The 22,049-nt window shown below is 41.9% G+C and overlaps 3 protein-coding genes across 4 annotated transcripts in view; all 3 read left to right on the forward strand.

The window, feature by feature from the left end:
* The first annotated feature begins 148 nt into the window (after positions 1 to 148).
* LOC115042033 (protein ANKUB1) lies at positions 149 to 5,679 on the forward strand. The gene is made up of 6 exons (XM_029500032.1): positions 149 to 238; positions 458 to 601; positions 2,140 to 2,356; positions 2,866 to 2,980; positions 3,075 to 3,911; positions 5,577 to 5,679. The coding sequence occupies exons 1-6, from the start codon at positions 149 to 151 to the stop codon at positions 5,677 to 5,679; spliced, it is 1,506 nt and encodes a 501-aa protein (XP_029355892.1).
* On the forward strand, positions 5,540 to 16,852 carry ppp1r2 (protein phosphatase 1, regulatory (inhibitor) subunit 2). Of its 2 annotated transcripts, XM_029500341.1 has the most exons (6): positions 5,540 to 5,878; positions 11,965 to 12,072; positions 12,499 to 12,582; positions 15,217 to 15,311; positions 15,735 to 15,914; positions 16,467 to 16,852. In XM_029500341.1, the coding sequence occupies exons 1-6, from the start codon at positions 5,748 to 5,750 to the stop codon at positions 16,478 to 16,480; spliced, it is 612 nt and encodes a 203-aa protein (XP_029356201.1). In that variant the 5' UTR covers positions 5,540 to 5,747; the 3' UTR covers positions 16,481 to 16,852. The 2 variants fall into 2 exon arrangements, with proteins under 2 accessions (XP_029356201.1, XP_029356202.1); XM_029500342.1 differs by lacking the exons at positions 15,735 to 15,914; positions 16,467 to 16,852 and adding an exon at positions 15,424 to 15,724.
* A 3,989-nt stretch (positions 16,853 to 20,841) lies between these two features.
* LOC115041695 (arf-GAP with coiled-coil, ANK repeat and PH domain-containing protein 2) overlaps positions 20,842 to 22,049 on the forward strand; it is a 42,133-nt gene continuing 40,925 nt past the window's right edge. The window contains exon 1 of the mRNA XM_029499372.1: positions 20,842 to 21,285. Coding sequence (XP_029355232.1) covers positions 21,233 to 21,285 — 53 coding nt within the window. The 5' untranslated portion in view covers positions 20,842 to 21,232. The remainder of the gene's footprint in view (positions 21,286 to 22,049) is intronic.

Here is a 22,049-nt window from a genome sequence, read left to right on the forward strand (position 1 = left end):
GGGTTGTTAAGAATCCAAGACAAGACATTCCCTCCCAAATCCCCCCGCCCCACCCCCCTTTAAAAGACTCTGTCTGAAAAAAAACCCACACACTCCTCAGTCCCATCGGGGTGGTGAGCTGAACAGACGAAGGGCGGATGTCCCAATCATGAAGGTCTTCATCCATTATGAGGGCTCCTGTGAGCCTTTTGACGTACCTCCAGATCAGACTGTGGGGGCCATGAAGAGGATGGTGAAGGTAATAATAGCACCAACCTGCTCCCAGGACCTTCATTTCTTCACAGGCGTTGAATGCATTTTGAAGGCCTGCATGATGATTTGAGCATAGGCCTGCCAGCAGAATAAAGAGTGCTTGATTTATTACATCTGCAGCCCTTCATGACAGCGTTGCCTATCAAGCATTAGATTTCTTTGTCCTCCCCAGATCCATTAACATCTAATTCACTCCTTGGTGCAGGAAACCTTTCTTGTGCAACTCCCCAGTGACAACCAGGTCTGGCATTACCTGGAGCTGAGCTACGGTGGTGCTGCTCTGCAGGACAGCTGGGCTCTGAGGGACGTGGGCGTCGTGGGTGGCAGTGTCATCCGATGCCTGATAAAGGTATGAAAGCATCAAGCAGCTCAGAAAATCCAATCATCTGACAGTGATAGTCATTGGGACATGATGCCTGAGAGTTTCACAGACTCTATTTTATTTGTTTGCATAGAATTAATTAATTTATATAAAAATGGTTAGAGAATAGATGGTAAAGCAACCAAAAAATAAAAGTTCTTTTTAACAAAAACTACTTAATATTCAGATTCATTTTTATTTTTATTTTTTTACTCTATATGGGGAAGCAACAGGAATAAAGCCAGTGGGGGAGGGGGTTTATAATTTTGGCAGTAAACAACCAACTCCTTGGTGTCATATGAGTGTCCAGTTTTAAAACAGAACAAGTGAAAATATATATTATATATTGTCCCCTGACACAAACCACTACTCCTGAGATTGGTGCATCACCTGTGTACAGTACAATATACAGTGTACAGTATTTATTACTTTAGTTTTACTCACGACAATTCAATACAAAAACATAATAGTGCTTCTAAATCAACTTTTATTCATTTAATTTTATTTCTTTTCCTGTCTGTTTTGCTGCTGTGACTCTGTTCATTCTCCCACTGGGGGACTAATAATGGACTGTTTTTTATCTTATCTTATAATTTGGGACTATTTCTCAGCAAAGACATCCTTCTCACAGTGAATGATTTTAATGTCAGACTGGTTGAAGAATATGGGACAGGATGTTCCCATGAGAGCAGCAGCTTGGGGGAAAATGAGATTTTGACTGTTTGAGATCTTTATCTTGTCCCCATTTCTTTTTTTTTTCTGTTTCATCAGCCATTCTAGTCACAAAACTGGGCAACTTTGTGTAAAATCTGACAGTAGTAAGCATGTGTGTGTGTCACTGTCACATCCTCTCACAAAATGCCTGCCTTTTACGTCTTACAGTCCTTGTCTTGTGTTTTTACAAGTCTTGGTGTTTATGTTTACGTCAGAGATACACTCCTGCCCATCAGCTACCTTTTCACATGCATTCAGCCAAAATCCTTTGAAAGCAAAATCATGTAGAAAGCTCTCATTAATACATTTACACATTTCTGTTTGTTTCCTTATAAATCGTTTTTACATTTTACACTAAAAGGTGCTGGGTTTCTCTCATTTCAATCCAACAGTCCACCATCAACCACAAAGTGGCAGCAAACTCTAAGAGCATTGCATGATGTCCCTGGTAAATAGTCCCCACAGAGCATTTCCTCTTTGCCTGTCAAGTATTTTTCCTCTGGTGCAAAAAGACCTGTAAGTTATGAACAAAGGAAACGCTCCCTGTGTTTGTTTTCTAAACCAATTTCATTGTTTGACAGTTTAATGGAATATCTTTCATCCTAATATAGTGGTCACTGAAAAATAAAATAAAATGTGATAAATTAAAAAGTAAAGATATGAGCTTGACTATTGAAACCTGACTTACATCAATCTTGTTAAAGTTTTAGTTGATCACAGAGGGTTTGGTTTTAGGGTCAATGCCCTCTCACTGAAATAAACACTTTTGAGACAGAAACAAACTAACTTTTGTTACTTCATCCATGTTTCAGAGTGAGCAAAGGCCTGTGATGCACGTGTTCAATGCTGTGACACGAGAAACCTTACAGATCTCTGGAAGTGAAGCTCTTCTGCATGTATCTGTGGCTAGACTGAAGAGCATGGTGTCCCTGCAGAGTGGCCTCCCAGTCAGCGCCTTCAGACTGAGCGTGCTCACAGATGTGCAGCTATATGACTGCAACCAGCTGCAAGACTACGCCATTGATGCAGGTAAGCTGTACTTTTACCTCTGCTGCTATGGGAGGGATGTATGTAACTTCATGGACAGATGATATTTACTTAATTCAGGTTCGGTAAACACCTCATTGTTTAAAACTGCATAAAGTTATAACCCTCATTTGTGGCCAATGCTGTCTGGTATTGGTCCTTCGACAGGACTGCTATTCAAAGTTAGATGAGTCCTCTCCTAAATGGTGAAATTTGATTATCTTTTCAATATATGACAAGGTTGGATTTTGTACTAGAATCATGGTGACATTTGTTGACCTGGATTAACTGCAACAAAGAAAGTGTGAACAAGTTATCGGCCTAAAAACTAAACTCTGGAACAAAATCAAACATTTAAGTTAAAATGATTAATTTAAAGTGTAATTGAGTCATCCACTGTTTCCATGGAAGGCATCACATTTAAGTTAAAATGCAATAAAAGTGGAATGAAACTCTGAAATGAATCTGTGATTGTTTTGTTTGTTTTTTAAATGATCATTGTTTGAACTAAGGCACTACTCTCCGTCTGGACACTTGGGATGGCTGGGTGGAGTTCCTCCAAGGATGTCTCCTGGGCCACAGGATGGCAGTTCGGCGCCACTTATCAGAGGAGAGGATTGTGATGAGGTCTAAACTTCCCGCTGTGTTAAAAGTTTATTCAGTTTATAATGAGTCAAAATATTTTATTCAGTGTCAAGTGAAACTCTCCTCCTTGCTGCAGGTTTCAGATGAGGGTAGCTTTGTACATCGCTGCTGCTTTGGGCCATCTAGACCTAGCAGGTTGGCTCCTGGAGAGGGGGGTGCACGCTGAAGAACCAGTGGGAGTTCACCCTTATCGCCAGTGGTGCCGTCAAACAGCCCACCAGGATGCCGGGAAGTGTCCGGTCCACGTGGCTGTGGAGAGCGGTCAGCTCCTCATCCTCAAACTCTTCACCAACAAGAACCTTTTGACCTTGGCTTGTCGGGATCCTGCCGGTCGGCACTCTTTGAAAATTGCCATCCAGCACGGTCACAGGGATTGCGTGCGCTACTTAGCCAACAAGCTGTTCTCGGTGGTATCCCTGCCAAATTTGCCCCTACCCATGCGCATATACCTCCAGGTGAAACACTGGGTGACTTTGGGGCAGAAGAGAGCTGCTTGCAATCGATGGCAGTTCACCGCTGCTCCATACAACGCCAAGGGTGGACATATGCTGCTGGTGGATGGGTTCAGCCACCCACAGATGTTTTCCAAATCCAGGAACACCGCAGCCAAGCCAAGAAGAGGAAGTGGAGGAAAAGCTTTGGCACACTTAGCCCCCATCACCCCCTTATTTTCCTTACCACCCCGACCCCGCCCTCTCAGCCTACAGCCTATATACCTCAATGACTTTAAAGAGATGCAAAAAACATGGAAGCAGGATGGAAAACGCAGAAATCAGAACTCTTTAGATAGAACTAAGGGGGACAAGTTTGTGCTCCCACCTGTTCCCAGAGAAAACCTTCTCTGCTCATCGTTTTCTCAGCACTGTGGCCAAACACCAAGGGAAAATGCTATATACTGCCTGAATATAGCCAGGTCTCTACATTTCCTCCCGTATATGCTCACTCACGTGTATGCATGGATTTTGCCATCAGAATGGTTGATAATTAGACTGATCTCTGCACTAAGCTTGATATTTTGTGCTGTGTGGAGGACGTGATGGAAAAGAAAAATATCCAAATGGTTTTATGGTGCAATGTAAGATTTTTTTAAGCTTATGAAACAGGAAATAGTTACTCCGTTTTTAGAGGTGAAGAAGAATATAAAGGAAGCTCAATAAATTCACCAGTTCTTTATGGATGATGTGATTTTTTTCTTTCTTTAATATAGTACCTTCACAGAGAAACCCTGGATAAAGCAGCTGAACATTGCACGGACTTTGATCAGGAAGCATGTCCATCCAGTGGCTTGATACTCAGTGGATCCCTTCAACACGGACAAGTCCCATCCAGACGGACTGAATGTGGATGCTCCAATAGCTGCCTGTAGCACTGCGGACAATGAAGAATCCTTCAGCGTGACAAGTGAGAAGTTTATCTCAGTGTGTAATTAAAAAGCTGTCCTTCTTTAAGTGGACCAATCTCTGCCTCTCATTGTTCATACCACACTGAAAAAATGATTTGTGGTGTAGTAATATTTATTAGGTTAACTGTCACAATATGTACTTTCTAATAGTAAATATCAGTGAGAACTGGAATTATTCAAGTAAAACTATATATTTTAATCATGTAATAAATGAACTGTATGCGAAGAGTAGTTCTTACTGTGTATTTTCACATAATATTCAAATGTTTCATTGTCATTGCAACAGCAGTTGCGGGTTTTTTGAATCCGCGCATGCGCCTTGTGACGCGCATAAAAGACGCATGCGCTCCATTGTGGGGCATCTGAAATCTAATTGCCCCCCTGAAGTGCCCCTGTCCTGTGTGCGTGTTCCAGGTAATAATACGGCCACGGTGTGTAATGTGGAATGAGCAGATCGTCGTGGAGAAATAATCCAGGTAGGATGAGGATTATACATCGTGGCCATATTCTCGCCTGGAGCACACACAGAGGTGTGTTACAAAAACAATTCCAATTAAAAACCATGAACAGAGCAGAAGTAGCGAGTAAGAGAGCATCAATAGAAATGTAGTGGAGTGAAAAGGACAGTATTTGTCCTTCAAATGTAGTGAAGTGAAAGTTAAAGTATCCCCCCAAAATAATACTCAAGTATATTTACTGGTCCGGGTTTGATTCCCGGTGTGGGCTGCCCAATATGTGTGGTGACTCGAGCAGCATGGTGGCGGAGTACTTAGCGTTGTTGCCCATACTCAGAATGTTGCAGTTCGATTCCAGGTGTGGGCACCTGAACGTGTCTAACTTAATTTGTTAATTGTTGACGAGTAATGGACTGGACTAATGCAAGAACAGCGAAATTATAATAATGTACTTTCCATCGATTTGAGACTTTACCACGGTTGAATTCCATAAATGAACTCATCTTCAATCCCTTCACCAAAAACTTTATTCTATAAACCATATCAGAAAAAATAATTATAATATGACAATATGACAATAAACTTTATTGATTTGTAATTTTAACTTGGCTGTATCTTGAACGCACCACGGTGCCGATCAATAAACAAATCTCGCGATATTTGGTGAGAGCGCCCCGCCCCGCCCCTCAGCGGACTAACCGTCGGCATGCTGGACCTCCAGGTCCTGGTCTACACTTCCGGGCTCTCCGAGCTATGACGGGGACCGAGATCCGAACCGAGCCGGCCTTTGGTTACTGAGTCACGGACACCCCGGAGGCAGATAACCCGCTGAAGGGGAACCATTTAACGCCAGCCCAGCCGAGCCAGCCGGTGCGACAGTCAGCGTGCGGGAATGGCAGCTCCCCGGCCGATTAAAGGCATCCTGAAGAACAAAAACAGCCGGACCGACGTCAAGTCTCTGCCGGAGGAGGTGACGGCGGAGCCCCCGGAACAAGCCCCGGGACTGTCGGAGGATGAGCAGCAGTAAGTGCTCTCCGGCCGGCCGCCGTCAGGCTCGGTGCCCGGTGTAGCCCCCAGCTAGCTAAACACTTGTTAGCCTCGGAACGTCATTCTGCTGTCGCGCTGAATGAGAGCTAAAAACAAAAAGCTCCTCCGTGGTCGTTAAAATGTCCTTATCTCTGACTGTCACCTCTCACTTTAACATGGCATGCTAACGATGGCTAATACCAGTTGGTGACTAAAACCTGTTGTTATCGTTAAAGACCTGTTCTTATTGTTTAATCGTTTTAAACACACTTTCTACCAAAGCAGCCTGGCGGTGGGGGGACAAACAGAACAGCCATGACCATAACAGGACAAATGGACCAGCTGGGGCTCTTCAATATCATCGTGTTCTTTCATAATCTTAGTGTGGTGCCATAGTTTTCAATCCTTATATAAATACAATCAAACAAATTCAAATAGAAAAAGACTGATTCACTGTACTTTTAACTGTAAGGCAGCAACTAGTGATTTGGTTTCTTATGGATCAATGTGCCTGTTTATGTTTCTCTGCATTAATCATTTTATTTACTACGCGAAAACAAAATGCCTGATACACCTTCCATATGAGTTCTTTTTGTTTTGTTTTAGTCCAAACCTGGATCATAGTCAGGTTATTATTGCCCTGTGTCTGCTGAAGAGTGTTGGGGAATCACTGACTTTTGATGAAGTTCAGTGTTAATCTTGGTTTTAAAGCCTTTTATTCAGAAGAGGAAGAGACCTGTGTGGATAGTTTGGCTGTTGAATTAGAAAAAATAGAAATAAATAAGATATCAGATAGATACTCACATGTACTTGTTTTATTCCAGTAAAATCAACAGGTCTGCTTGATTTGGAGTGAGGGAGAACTCTACAGAGGCAGACAGGTAAAAACCTTCACAGCTGACACTCAGGGAACCCAAAGTAGTTAACCCTTATAAGACTAGTACTAAAGACAACTCCCATGGTCCCAGACTATGTTAGTGTTGTTTGGATTTTGAGACCCCAAGTGGCAGATGTTATCGACAGTGTCTGCAATTAACTACTTGTTTCAGTCATAGTGAATTGTAGACAGGCAGCACATTGTAAGATGTGCTGTCAGTCTACGGATTACATAAGAGTGAACCAGAACCAGGCCATTTACAGTAGAACTCAAAGCCACACAGGTTTTTACTCTGCCTTTTGGTTTGAATGGCACAATGTGTTTTGCTCAAAGCCTTTAAATGGCATTTTGAATTGATAAGCTCGAGTAGTTAAACAAAAGCAGAGCTGGGTTCACACTGCGTGATATCTGGCAACAAATCCTTGATGTTGCATGTGACACTGACAGCTGTGTTTCCGTGCTGGCACTGAAGCGTCAGTCGGGGTCGAAAGAGACAGCAATCTGTGGTAAACAAACCCCTGAATGGGAATACTCTCATCTGATAACTACTGCACCTCTGCTGTATTTCAGCTACAACCATGTCATAGGACTACATTTGAACCCCCGATCCTAGAAGCCATCTCATGTGCCCTTTTAGTTCAACTTCTATGCAATGTTTTGTTAAAGGACATCTCACATTGCATGGCGTAACTTCCCTCCTGGTGCTGGCCAGCGTGGCATTAACGTGTCCACTCTGCTGAAATATCAAGCATGTTCGATGGCAGTGAAGGGGCGTCTCTGAGGAGGTCAAGAACATTGCAGGGGGGAAATAATTGGCGTGTGCCAGAACAGAGTCTTGAATGATCTGCCCAAATGTAGATCATCTGGGACTACTAACTTAAATGGGCTGTTGACCAAAACCTGCTCGGCCTTGTGATCAGGTTCATTAATACTACAGTTTGATGTTTCCAAAGACTTGGTTGAAGTCGAATATGTGGCCGCGGCCCCTTCGCCTCCGACACCAGCAGGTCCAGACATTAGTGACGGTCCTCTGTGATGCAGCATCTGAAATGAGGCCATCGAAGGATGGTTTTTAGTTGTGAATTCCAATCCCAACAGTGAATCAAGCTTTTTCTGTGTTAACACAAAAATATATATTTTTTTTTTTTTTCTTGAAGCAATGGGGTAGCAGAAGGAGAAAAATAAAAATTTTCTTGAAGGATCCTAAATCAAAGCATTGTGTCCAGCAGCCTTCCCTCCCTCAGGAGCTTTTCTTCTCCTGTGCATCGATATCTTTGACACGTCCACTGTGGCAGTGAAATGCAATGCCCCAGATCACTGGACCCCATTCAGTCATTTCAATGCTTTACCCTCCCACAGCCAACACAGCCTCCTCTCTGATGCCTGGAAATGATGTTTCATTCTTATCAAAATACATCAGATTAACAACGTGGCTCTTTTGTTGCTGCATGTTTGTAATGACGGCTGCAGATGCATCATGGGTATGGGGTTTACGCAGGCTAAAGTACCTACTGTCCAAACAAAACCATTGTGGTTTCGGAATACGTTATTTTAAATATATTTATTTTCTTTGCATGATATGAATGGTGTTGCAGTAGCATAATGAAAACACCACCCGTTGATATTTTTCGCTCAGTTTAACTGAAACACGCCTGACTGACTGTGAGAGAAATAACCAAGGCAGAAAAAGGGTGCAGCCCAGTTTAGGAAGTTTTATTCTAACCAGAATTCCTTTAAAATTAAAATAGTTAGTCTGAACTGCTTTATGATATAATATTTACTTTGGAGAGTAACCAACATTTTTCTTTCTTTCTTTCTAAGTGAGTTAGAGTTGAATGTTTGATTTATCATCAGCGGCCCCCCCACCCCCCACCCCTGTGCCTTTCACACTAGCAGGTCCAGAAATTAGCAGCAGTCCTCTGAGCTGCAGCGTGAGGAATGAGGCCATTGAAGGATGGCAGTTATTAGTGAATTCCATTCCCAACAGTGAATTGAGCTTTTTTTGTGTTGATACAAAAATAGTCTTTCTTTGAGTGATGGGGAAGAAGAGGAAAATATTCTGGAAGGCTCCTTTGTGCAAATCCACAGGGATGAGTCAAACCAGGTTGGTCTGTGTTGAAAGCAAATATACACACACACACCTGTGCAGCCTCCTCTGTTGGCACTAAATTAGTATTTAAAAAACAATCTTTTTTTTTAGCTACTTAGGCATAGCGTGACAGTGATTTATTTCTCTTTTTCTTTTTATAAAGCCTGTGATCGTGCAAGTTGACTATTTTTGCCAACATACCTACGAGATGACCTTCAATGTCAAACACACCACTGTGACAGGACTTGACTACAGACACTTTTCTGTCTAAAAACTAATTCTAGTATTTCAAGTTTTTGCTTTTTGTTTCCAACACATTTATTGTAGAATAATTTGCACAATGTAAACATCTTGTTGAATATATGCTTCCATATACAAAAGGGACGTCAAAAGATCTGGGCTGAATCAGAAATCCACATTCTCACTTTGCATACTTTTTGCGTAGCTTCCCCAAAGCCGGTTTATCTGACTCGGTGAGATTTCACCCCATCATCCACCTCTGTACCAACAACACAACATAAACTTTATGGCCTTCTGTATTGTAGTGCCTTGCAGGGTTGTCGTTTCTTCTTCGTCTACTTCTTTTTATCTTACAGACTTTTGTTATTGCTTCAATCACCTGCTATTATTTAGTCAACAGTGATGCGTGAGCCTCACACACAGTCGTGTATAATTCATGGCTGCCTCCATGAAACTCAATCTGTCCCTCACTGTCTCGCCTCATCCCATCTGTGTGATGGACAGTTTGACTGGCAGGCAGTGAATCTCTGTATAATGGTCAGAAAAACTCTGCTCAGTTGATCCTCTTCTGTGCAGGTCAGTTAAAGTCAGCACTGTGCTCATGCGTTTAAAACAGTTCCTGAAGGAAAAGCCTGGACCTGCAGGTGTCTGAACACCTCCAGTCTGCAGGGATAAAGGGAGATTGTGGAAAATGAATTAGCACTTGTATTCTTGCGCCAGAGGTGGGTGATAAATCCTGTTAGGAAGGATCAGATTTTTATTAAAAGGAAATGAAAGTTTTGTACGTTATAATAAAAAATAGTTGGAGCTGCATTTTCCTGGCTTTGTGGCTAAATAATTTCACTTACTCTTCAGTTTTATCAGTTCTCCTTATCAGATCCTCCGCACATTCCTCCACATCCTGACCACATCCTGATCACATCATAGCCACAGATGTCACTTAGTGTCCCTCCTCTTGACTTGGATTCTCCCAGGATGCACTTCTTCTAACTTCTTCAAGTTCTGAATCTAGTTGGCTTTCTGTCAAACTGATGTAATCGTTTTCTGTGAAGCGAGGAGTTTGTGTTGCGTGTTTTCAACATTATTCTGTTACTTCCAGCTTGTTACAGTGCAAGTTTGTTGCTTGGTGAGTTTGGACCAACAACAACAACCTGCTCTTGTTCCTGATGGTGGCTTTAAAGAGCACAGTGCAGGACCCCCCCCCCCCCCCCCCAACTATGCTACCTGATAGCACAGCTCAACTCTCAGTGATGACTCACTCTATTTAATGAGTTTTCCTGAAGTGTTATGTCGCCAGCTGTTGACCACCCTGGAGAGAGAGAGAGTCACCATCATCAGAGATCCAGCTCTATGTTTAGTGAGAGCCAGAGGTTGGGCCTGTTTGCACCAGCAGGTGCAGCTTCATGTTATTAGTGTTCATGATGATTTGTGTGAGTGGATTGAAAGGCAACATCAGTTTTGTAGAAATAGAACATGATTGTCTGCTTTTGGATTGTGTAACTACAATCACACCAGGGTGAAGCTACACACATAAACACATAGCAGATGTCTGGGCTCTTTGGCAGGAAAGTTTCAAAAGTGACTTATTTCTCAGATCTGATCTTGCCTTTGACTCTTTTTCTTTGCTTGAAAAAGTTTGCTTTTTCAGAATGTTGGTCAAGGACACTTTATCAGGATGAACTACAAAGGCCTACCTGGCTTGTCTGTTTATAGATTGGTTTCTGAAACCACTTTTCCCCGTCTCTGGCTGCAGATCAGCGGCTCATTATTTTGCCATTTTGTGTCACCTAATGTGCACAAGTCTCATCTGAAAACTTTAATACATAATAGCAAAAGTTTGATTTTCATACTTTAAATTCATACTTTGAATTGAATTATTAAGAATTATTTTCATACTGTTAATTCTTTGCTATACAAAACAATTTCCTTTCCCACTCAGGAAGCCTGTGAAATAAAGTTGGATACCAACCTGCCCAAGTGTCACAACCAGGGAAATCGATAGCCGCATTCACCCTGTGCTACCGTGTCCTTTAGTTGTGCACGACAGCTCATCGTTTCAAGCTTTATTTAATTTTTCTCCAGAGGCTCAAAGTTGTGCTGTGCATGTACACTTTGCCCGCTACGATGATGAAGGAAAATTGGTTTCTTGCTCTTTTTAGGTGACTGGTAGGTGATCTTTGGCTCTTTAGGACTCCATCTTGAAAATTATACAGATATTTGCCAAAATCTTTATGGTTGAAGTCTGGTTTGGGGGTGTTCAGCAGGCTGTGAGCAGTAGGAGGGGGGATTTAGCTTCTCTGCTCGAACACCCCCTGCCTGTTTCCCATGATACACAACCTTTTGTTAAATAAGGTCAGGACTGGTGGAGGAGACCTGAAAACTCCCAGGAGCACCTGACTTTATAGCTTTATAGTTTCAGTATAATTTGGAAAGCACATTATGATGGAAAACAAAATAACTTAACACTCCAGATTTGAAAGGGCGGTGAGGATTAGTGTAACTGAACAAAAAGCCCCGGTGGAGCAGGCAGAGGTGACAGCCTTTATTTCCCAGATGAGAGTGGAACCATTTGGGGGATTAAAAACGGGTTAAAGCAATTGAATCAAATAAAACGTTTGCCTTAGCTGTTGCTGTCATTGATCTTGCTTGCTCACAGCTTATCTACCTCAGTATTTGACACGAAATAAAATATCATTCCACTTCATGAAGCTCTTGAGATGACATTTTTTGTGCGGGGTTCATCTGTGCGTTCCCAGAATAATGCAGTCTGAGAGAGAACTGGGTCACGTTAAGTCCCACATTAAATTTGGTCACTCTTCCAGTCAGTTGACCTTCATTAAAACTCACTGTTTTCTCCGTCTTTGACCCTTTTTACAGGAAGAAATCCCAGAAATGGGATGAGATGAACATCCTGGCCACATACCATCCAGCTGACAAAGACTACGGGCTGATGAAGATAGATGAACCCAGCACGCCTTACAACAGGTCAGCGGCTTCATGCCAGATTTCATTCTCTGGATTCTTGTAATATTTTAGATTATAAATTGCCTTCAGTAAAAAAAATCTTTGAACAAGAGACTTGTGAAAATGTACATTTACGTTTACAGTAAGAACTTCTCCACTGAGAATGCTGCAGAATAGACCCTGATACGATCACGTAGCTTGTTTTGAAGGTCCTATCAGTGCCAGTGTGATGGAGTTAGGTTGGTGTGTGTTGGTGTTACAGCTACTCACACCTCAGCAGGTTTGTAATTCAATATGTCAGCATGCTGCAGGGAAGGTCACCCTTGTTGCAGACTATTCCCCTTTGTCTTCTTCAGTTCTTACTTCCTCTCCTCCTCACCACCTTCATCCTCTCTGCCGACTTCTCCCTCCTCACATATCTTTGTTTGGTTCACCCCGCTCTTTCAGGATGGTGGCGGACGACGAGGACGAGGGGCCACTGAGCGATTCGGATGTCCAAAGTGGACTTGCTGCCGATGACCTTGCTTCAAAGTAAGAATGAAATGTGATTGATTGGCAAAGTGCAAACCAAGCCGGACGCTAGTACGGTGGCCCAGATGGGTCAACACAAATACAAAAATCAGACCAGACTGTCAGTCCACAAAGGTCATAAACCACCTTGATAAACCATGTCCTCTGAAGGAAGCAGCTGCAGTAACTCGGACCGATATTCACAGACTGCAGCTCACTTCTGTTTTGGTATGATTTATAGTTATTGTGTGACTTTTCTGTTCCCACCTTAACTTGTGCAGGGCTACCATAGGCTGGAGTTAGTGTGAAGCAGAAATACAGTTTTGGGTGCTCTCAGGTGGGTGTGGCTCAGATAAGCCACGGCTGACACACACATCAATGTCCTTATCCGCCAAGTAGAATGCACATACAACAGCAGATAGGGATGTTTAAGTGTTCAGCTTAAGTGCTGTGTATTTATTTTGCCCTGTTGTGCTCTTCACCCTGGTTCGCCTTAGTGGGGAAAGGCAGGCAGACACTCGCTCCCAGACTCCACTGCCGTTGTTGCTGTTCCAGACTAAGTTCACTAAATGCATCCTGACAAACTTCATCCCTTTTCTTTTTTTTTTCCCCACTGGAAGAGAACAAAGCTGAGCAAACAGGAGTAAAAGTTGGCAGCACAAAGTCAAACTCAGCTCGGCTTTGACCTTGATGAGTAAAGAGCCGTGTGTTGCTGCAGATTTGTTCAGTCAGTATCATCTAAAAGAGGTGGAGATGTTGAAGAGTCACAGAGATCAGGCCACTGATCATCAACATTTTACTGTCAGTGTTACAAATTTTTTTTTTTTTTTAGGTCTAAAGCTCATTCCCTGCCACTTTAAAGAGGCCATGTTTTGTACATTGAGTGTGTTCTGCGATTTCGTGCAGCATTAAATTGAGTTTTATTTATTTTGCAAATAGAATTTGTGGTTTGCTTTGTTTTTTAAGTGCGACATTGGATAATGATGTCCACTATGAACTTCCAAAGCCCAAATTTTAATCAAATTATCAAATTTGAGATGCTTTGTAATTTCTTCTTGAAAATAAACTATTAATCCATTTTTATTATATGTAATATTATAAATAGATTCGGAGAAACCACCAGATGTGAGCCAAGCCCATGTAATTGTGTGGAGGTTTAACGTCATCTGACAGCTTTTCTTTGTTCTCGTGGAAAATTCTTCCTGCGTTTTCCCTCCCAGCCACACCAGCTGCTGATCAATAAACAATGGGCTGATGGGTGTTCCATCAGACTTGAATTCCAGGGGAAACAGAGTTATGCAGTGAGAGAAATTGCTCCACACAGCCATAAAAAGGCAGCACGAGTTTAATGCTGCTGTGCTCCCAGTGATGCGTTAACAATCAGAGCAACAATCAGAACAAACGGGATACAAACTGTAAAGAAAATGGAGAGATAATTGAGAAATAGCAATTACAATGATTATTACAGTAATCATAAAGATTTTGTTATTATCTGTGGAGATTTCAGTCTGAAAGTTTGTATATACATTTTTTTAAATTACACATCTACTTATATATGCTTTGCAGTTAGCAAATTTTTGAGATAAATTTTTTTAAAGAATGTTTTTATTTTTAAATCTGGAAATTAGGAAGAATTGGGAAAAGGCTGAATTAGACTTTGTTGTCAGCGTGCCAACCAACATGCACCACTCAGAAGGAGACGTCCTCGAGGTCAGGAAACGGCAGGTATCCTCAGCAGAAATGCAAAGCAGCATCTTACTGTGTGTTTAGTATGCGAGCTGTGAGGCTTCGCTGAGTTGAATCGAGTGTGCAGCAGGACGATGACAGAACTCTTTGAACTCGGTCTCTGTACAGTGACTGTATCTGTCCCGCTGAGTTGTCTTCTGGACAGCAATGGGAACAGGAGAAGTGTTTTCTGTGGGCTGCTGTGCTTACATAAGTGCCCTGACTCAGGGATGGCATGAGCCAGTTTGAGTGTGTGAGCCACAGAGCAGATAGCAGTTAGCTGCCTTTGTTTACCTCTGTGCAAAGTCCCCTCCATTATTTTACACGAAACCCTCCAGATAGTAAAGAAGAGTCTTTTCTTCTAGTCCTTTCTCTCTCCCTTATCCAACTACACCTTTCTTACCTTGTACCTAATTCACTTCACCTCTTACACCTCCTCTCCTCCTTCCTGTCTGTCTCTCCATCTCCAGGCACGTTTTATATATCTAATTACATCACTGGTGCATTTGACTGAGCTAATATTCTCTCTGGGTGAATCAGGTCACTTGGTTGGAGAGCAGTAGTGCAGTAAATCGGGGGCTTCTCCGGGGCACTTCCACATATTCACAACCATCCGTGGAGCCATTGTTCATTTTGTTCCTCTGTTATTAAAGCTCTTTGTGGTTGTGAGAGGTGGGATAGCAGCTCGAGTATGTTTGTCTCATGCTTGAGTCCTGATTCTCTCACTGTGCCCACTCACCTCCCCCTCACACAAAATCTCCATCTGTGTTCCTGCCATGTCTGTTTAAAGCCTTTTCAGAAGTTTTATTCCTGTTCCTTATTTAACACGATTTAAGCACAACAGAAGGAGAGCGAAGTGGGTACGGGAAAATTTTTAAAGAGTCGGTGAAGTGAAATTTGTACGATTTACTTCCTGTCTGTTTTTTAAAGGCTGGCGGCAGCAGAAGGTTCAGAGCCTCGTTTCATGAAAGAGGAGGAAGAGAGCAGTGAGGAGGAGGAGGAAGAGCTGACTCCTGAAGAACAAGGTAAACAGAGCCTTTGCTGTTGTTAACTGAGTGGTGGAACTAAAAGTCACGCTCAGTTGACCTTTGGCTTTCGATGCTGTTGTCACTTCTGACATTTGCTTCATGTTTCTAGAAAATATGAATCCAGTGGATCTAATCCAGCTGCAGAGCTGCAGCAGTTTCTGCCCCTCAGCTACATGTGTCAACTTGTGCCACCTATTGGAAATTTTTATTAGCAGTTTCAGCTGCAGATGAAGATGTGCAGTTTACAGCTGAGTTTACATTCAGCTCTCAGATATTGTGTGTTCTCTACTCCTGATTCATTCTGACTGAGAGCTGATTATACTGAACTCTGCCTGTCCAAGTTTTACTTCATTTTGCTGAAAGATTTGTCGGTGTCAGTGACTTTCTGCTAAATCTTTCCCAATGTTTGTTCTTCCACAGCCAAAAAGAAGCATTTCCAGATGATGAGGAAGATGCACTACAACGAGGGGCTGAACATCAAACTGGCCCGTCAGCTCATCGCTAGTGAGCTAGAAGACGACGACGACGACGACGCAGATGAGGAGATGAGGGACGACACAGAGGAGACGGAGGAGATCAATGTTGACCCGCCGCAGGAAGGTAAGGAGTGGAAGACTGTCCATTCGGTGCAGCAAGAAAAGACGAGCACTGCACAACTGCAAAAGATTTATTAAATGGAAGAGAAATAAAGTCTTAATGTAGTGATGCACGCTGTCAGCGTGGATGTTTGTCTAAAATGGATCAAAACTGTGTGTCAACAAACATTTTTGTTTTTTTTTTTTTTAACAGGACATCAATATCAGCATATCTACTAATTCGTTTAAGATAATTCAGACCATAAAACTAACTACTGTCCTAAAGAAGTCAATGACTCAGTGTTTTGTTTTGTTTAGTTTGTTTGTTTTCATCCCACATAAGTTTAATAAATGTAAACTCCAGACAAAGTATCAGAAGTAAGAAAGTGACTGAGGCTGTCTCTTCAGAATGAGGCACACAAATCCAAATCTTCGAGTGCGTCACATTCCTCTGATGAGATCGGTTGCAGGAAAACATGTTTTAAGGAGGCATTGTTGTCATAAACAGCAGCAAAGAAAGCTGAATATTTCCATGGTCTATGTTTTGGCCTCATGTTTGTCTCTGTTTGTTCTCCAGCTTTGGACTCATAGATGAGCCCCTCCTCCGTCAGCCTGTGTGTCAGCTTAAGATCCAGAAAGACGCCGCCGCTGCGCTGTGTTTCCACACCACAGAGCAGACGCTGCCTCTCCATCCGTATAACCCCCCCAGTCACCTGTCTGTCAACACTGTCCCTTAGACGTGTGCAATTTAAATTCAGTTTGTTTTTTTATCCTACTAGAATCAGTACAAACACAGACTAAGACTGTTGCCCCCCCCTCCTCCTCTCTGCCCTGCTGCCAAGAATTTTCTTCCTCCCACCTCGTCTGAACTGAAGAGTATGTGATTCTGACCCTGAAAAGAGGATTAAAAAAAAAAAAAAGAAGGAAAGAAAACTGCTGGAGAACCACGAGTCCCATCTGGCCTCTGGACAGTCGCTCTGCAGGCCCCCCGGCCTCACCAAAGTCAAAGGGCGCTTTCACTGGCTTTTATTTAGTTTTGCTCTGTGACCAACCTGTTGCAACCTCTTTACTTTTAGTGAAAATCTACGTGGTTTAACGATAATTCTCTGACATCAGATTATTGGCTTTCATCGTACAAGAAGGAAAGTATATTGTATATTAAAGGCCTCCAAATTTAAATTTCGTCGTTAAAGAAATCCAAACTGACTTAATTCAGCTAACGATACGAGCTAATTAGAATTCAGTTCTTCTTATTTACGTTCTCTTTTTCCAAGTGAGATCAGCACACACAACCTCAAACAAAATTCAGTTTTTACAAACGTGTATACCTCATCGGACCGGAGTCAAGGTCTTCTCTAAATTCAATCGGCTGATAAATTAGGCACACAGGTTCTCCACAAAGAGGTTTTTATTTTCTTTAGTTTTTTAATAAAAATGAATTATTCTGTAAAAGTACAAGTTGCCTGGTAACGATTTCGGCACTGGAGACATTTTGTTTCTTTAAGTTAACAGGAGGGACAGCTCTGAAGTCCCACGTCTGCTACTGAGGGACGGGACGGCGTCCTGTCCAACGGCTCTTACGGCTTTAAGCACACGGCTCTTCTGTAGATCTGACCGACAACAAACCAACGCTCACTGTGCTCATGCTCTGATAACTTAACGTTTTGACTTCTCGTCATGTGAACTTCGTCACACAGGATTTGTGAGTAAATAATTGTGAAAAACGTACAATCATCTAGTTTGTGTTTAATTTCTCACCCGACTTACACGACATGATGCTTCGTTCTATGATCTACTTAGGCGTCTAAGCAGCTTGGGAATGACGGAGGAAGGGTTTTGATGATGCTACTGATATAATTGAAGGAGATTTTGGTGGAGGTTTCCTGGAGGCACATTAAGTGTTGAAAAGAAGTTTCTCAGTGCAACCTCTTAATTGTTTGCACTTAAAACTGTTGACTGAGTTTGTGGAAAATCGGGCTCATTTGCTGACTAAGATTCTCACCTCGAGGGAAACGTCTCACATCAAAAGTTTGAATGGACCTGAGTCCGTCTTGTGTGTGATCTCTTCATTTTCCTTAGGACCTTTTAAATCCTCACTGAAGTGTTGAGTTTTCATGGAAATAAAAACCATCATAGACCGACAGTAGGACTTCTGCAAATGTCCCTTTGCAGGTTTATTTATTTTTATTTTTTTGGGGGGGGGGCATTTTCTCTCCAATATAGAAATGAAACGAACCAACGAGCTCAGTAATTATGGCAGGATTGTAGAGAACTAGGAATGTGGAAATACCGACTTTAAAACTGCATCTTGTCTGGTCACTGAGTTTGTAAATGGATGAGCAAGACGACGGCAGGGATGATGAGATTCGGTTTTATCTTCTCGCTGAAGACAAAAGGACACAGTCGCTCTGTAAGGTGCCTCTTATGTATTTGTGTGTAAATCGAACGGGCTAACCTGTGTTGTTCTCATCACTGTTTTTCTCCATTTGATTTGTTTTCTAAGGACAACACTGTCTCAGTGTCCCGTGACCTCACTGTGTGTCTTAAAAGGACGTGGATTTTAAATCCATGTGGAGTTTTTGTTTGTTTTTTTGTAATTGCAGTTTGCATGTTCTTAATCATCAGGTTGTGTATTGTTTTTTTTTTTTTTTTTTTTTTTTTTGTTTGTTTGTTTGTTTTTTTTTTCGTCCCCCATCATTAAACAAATCCTGTTAGGAACAAGGTGATTCTTGAGTGTTATGTTTGACCTGAATGATGCAGCCTGATATCTGATGATGACTGAAGTCGGCCATCTTTGAGTTTTACCTTTTGATTGGCACATTTCAGCTGTAACACAATGACGACTGATCAGAGGACACAAGGAGCTTTAATCTTCCTTGTGTTAGATCAGCGAGCTAATAAATAAAGGGAGAAGTGGGGCCATTTACCCATAGATTTTAAAAACCCAGACCATCCACTTTTATAAAATAAGTCTCCTGAGACTTTTTCCAGGTCCACTGGTCCACATGTGAGGTTTTTTTTCTGGCCTGATATTCATCCTGGTCCGTGGTGGTCTGGAATAGTGAGTGGGAAGTGTTGGGTGTTCTGTGACGCTCAGGTCTTTGGTTGTATTCTGGACTTTGACCACCAGGTGGCGCTGTTTTCTAACACATCCGGCCTCCCTCTGGATTTCCCAATAAGTCTAACAGGATCGAGCTGGATCCGGGTTTCGGGTAATGACTACCCTGCTGTTTGGTGTGGCCCTGATGCGGGTTTACAACCGAAAATGAAGGCATCATGTGGTCTGCAGGGATTTATTCAACTGTTGGATAAGACATTATAATGTCATCATATCTGCAGTCTCCGCGGTTTTTTTTTCTCTCTGGTTCTGTTTGAAAGCATTCCCACTGTTAAGCTGAAAGTTTCTTAAAAAGCAGGAGAACACGGCGGAAGGAGAAAATAGGGCGTCTGTCTGACGACTGTTGGCGTTAATTCCTACGGATCAGGAAGGTCCTGTCAAACCGACCACAGATCGTGCACACAGACAGAGGCCTCACTCCGCCTGTTTCTGAGTCAGATGATGCATCTCTGCTCACAAGTTATTATGATTATGTGTGCTTAAAAAAAGCTTTTTTTTTTCTGAGTGCACACAATAAGTTTCAGTGTGCACAGTTTTTGCTTAAATTGATGCTGGTTTTGACATGTTTGTGTTTTCAGTCAAGTTGATTGGGGAAACTCACTTATTTGATTAATCAAATGAGGGGAAAAAAATAATTTCTTCTAGAACATTTCATTACTCTACTCTACTCTTGATTAAAAGAAGAAAGGTTGCTAATAACAATTAATAACAAATAATAACAAATAAAACTTTTATCCGGGTAATTTTCAAGAGATCAGCAAGATAATTTTAATTAAAAAGTACTGTGTTTTTTCAACATTAATAATTATTTAACACAATATGAACCTCCTGTGTTCAAAGTTTCTTTGAACACACAACCAGCTGCTTTTGACCAATATTCCTACAAAAAAAACTAAAACAGCTGCATTATGTTTAAGATCTCTTATTTATTCCATTAAAGGTGCAGTAAGTAAGAATTTTATTTAAGGCATGCTAACAATCACAAATTTTTATTAACATATAAAACCACCTGACAAGGTCTCATAAAGTCAAATAGACATCATGTTTTAAAACCTTCAGTACAGCCAAAGTCTAAATCATCCACCCCGCACTATTTATACAGAAGACAGATCATGTGCAAACTCATCCCATATTTAGAAATCTGCTGAGTCTTAATGTACTGTCTATATTTGTAATTTTAAGGTGTCAGCTTTTCAGACTAAGAGATGAAACATGTAGAAGAAGAAGCGAAAAACCAAAGCGAAACACTTCTTTGTCTTCACAGAAGTCAAATTTTGCTCAAACACTTTTGAATGAAATTTGTGATTATTAGATTGAATTGATTGTCCACCCATTTTTCTCTGGAGCTTTCAGTTGCAGAGGGCTATCTTCATGAGCAGATGGGCATTGAAATGAAGCTTGAAAGCCGAGATAAAGCTAAAACTTGTGTATATAAACTTAGTGAGGAAAAATGTACAGATAATAAAATAAACTAATAGCTGACAACATCCAGCTCGGTAGACCATATTAGCACACACAACTGTAAACCGATACACTCCTGTTTTATACCTTATTTATTTTTCCTTCCTTCCACCTTCACCTCTGCAGCTTTTTGTTTCCTGTTTAACATTTTTCACTCTGAAATCCTGTGGGAAAATTTAAATGTACTCTTTTCATTGTAAATTTCCAATAAACTAAAACGAAATCGGTGACTCCAGACTCACTATGATTATCTTTTTTTTTTTTTTTATCAGTCCAACTAAATGAATAAATACAGAATTGAGTCCTTTTTTAAAGGGATGCGATGGCGCATGCGCTTGCGGAGTGGTCCCTCCCGCCGCCATTGAGGATCTCGGTCGGTTGTAGTCGGAGAAGAAGCCGCTCTGACATGAACCAGCTCCCCGGACGACACTGTCTCTCCCCCCGCTGACCGCCGCTCCTCCACCCGTTAGTCCGCCTGCCTCCTTGTCCCCCCTCCGTCCTCCGTCCTCCGGCTGTCCCTCCGCAGGCTGTCCGCCGGGTTTTCCTCCGTAACGGCCGTTTTTATGTTTGCGCAGCCGCCGGAGGCTAACAGGCTAACAAGGCTAACGGGGCTAAGGGGTTAGCACAGAAGCTAATTAGCTGAGCTTTGGATTATTGTCTTTAGATCAAAGAGGAGAAGAGGAAGAAGAAAACAAAAACAAAAGAAGCAGACACACAAACAGACACACAACAGAACCTCACTGGAGTCGGTCACTGCTGCAGAAATGAAGATAACTGTGGATTTCGAGGAGTGTTTGAAGGACTCTCCGCGGTTCAGGTGAGAGAAGCTGTGTGTGTGTGTGTGTGTGTGTGTGTGTGTGTGTTTGTGTTTGTGTTTGTGTCACAAACATACACAACTGCCCGCTCTCTGCCGGCTTCTTTTCTGTGTGTGTCTGTCACAGAGGAAACCAAACACAGCCTCACTGACCCGGTGAGAGCCAGTCCGAATAAATTATGTAAACATGGAAATGTATTAAATATGAATGTGTTTTACACAACTGAGCAACATTAAACTGTGTTAGGTAGGTTTTTTTATATACATTTATTGGTATTTCCATTGGAAGCATGAGTGAAAATCCAAAAAGGGTTCAAATGTCCATTTTCAGTCAGATGTAATCTGGATTCATTGCCTCATTCGGTGGGTTTTAAACCATTAAATTATGGCTGTTGCATGTTTGTATTTATAAAGAAGGCTTGCACTAATCTGCCCTTCAATGTTTTAATCAGTTGTCCTCAGGTGTCAGAGATTTTTTTTAAAGAAAATCCAAGTTCCCCCCAAATCCTCAGTTCACTTTGATGTTCACTGACAAGATCAATTTACTATCTAAGAAGTTACCGTTTGTTTCATCTCTCTTGCCCAACCCAAATATTAATGCTGAAGAAGCTGAAATCTGTGAATTATGGGTGATGTTGTTTCCACAATGGTCAACCTGATTTTAGAAAGTCATTGAGTCACGGCTGGATCCGCTCCAAAGTGTAAATAAGCTCTTGAGTGGTTGTGTCAGGTGGCTGGTCATGTGATCTGTTCCTGGCACCACGGTC

This window comes from Echeneis naucrates, chromosome 4, assembly GCF_900963305.1.
Source record: "Echeneis naucrates chromosome 4, fEcheNa1.1, whole genome shotgun sequence".
NCBI lineage: Eukaryota > Metazoa > Chordata > Actinopteri > Carangiformes > Echeneidae > Echeneis > Echeneis naucrates.

Bases quoted from the DNA above. Each gene is read 5' to 3' on its own strand.
- LOC115042033 (XM_029500032.1), top strand. From the start codon at position 149: ATGAAGGTCTTCATCCATTATGAGGGCTCCTGTGAGCCTTTTGACGTA. The intron at 2,357-2,865 runs GTAAGCTGTACT...GTTTGAACTAAG, and splicing joins AGACTACGCCATTGATGCAG to GCACTACTCTCCGTCTGGAC. The intron at 2,981-3,074 runs GTCTAAACTTCC...TCCTTGCTGCAG, and splicing joins GAGGAGAGGATTGTGATGAG to GTTTCAGATGAGGGTAGCTT.
- ppp1r2 (XM_029500341.1), top strand. From the start codon at position 5,748: ATGGCAGCTCCCCGGCCGATTAAAGGCATCCTGAAGAACAAAAACAGC. The intron at 5,879-11,964 runs GTAAGTGCTCTC...CCCTTTTTACAG, and splicing joins CTGTCGGAGGATGAGCAGCA to GAAGAAATCCCAGAAATGGG. The intron at 15,312-15,734 runs GTAAACAGAGCC...GTTCTTCCACAG, and splicing joins GCTGACTCCTGAAGAACAAG to CCAAAAAGAAGCATTTCCAG.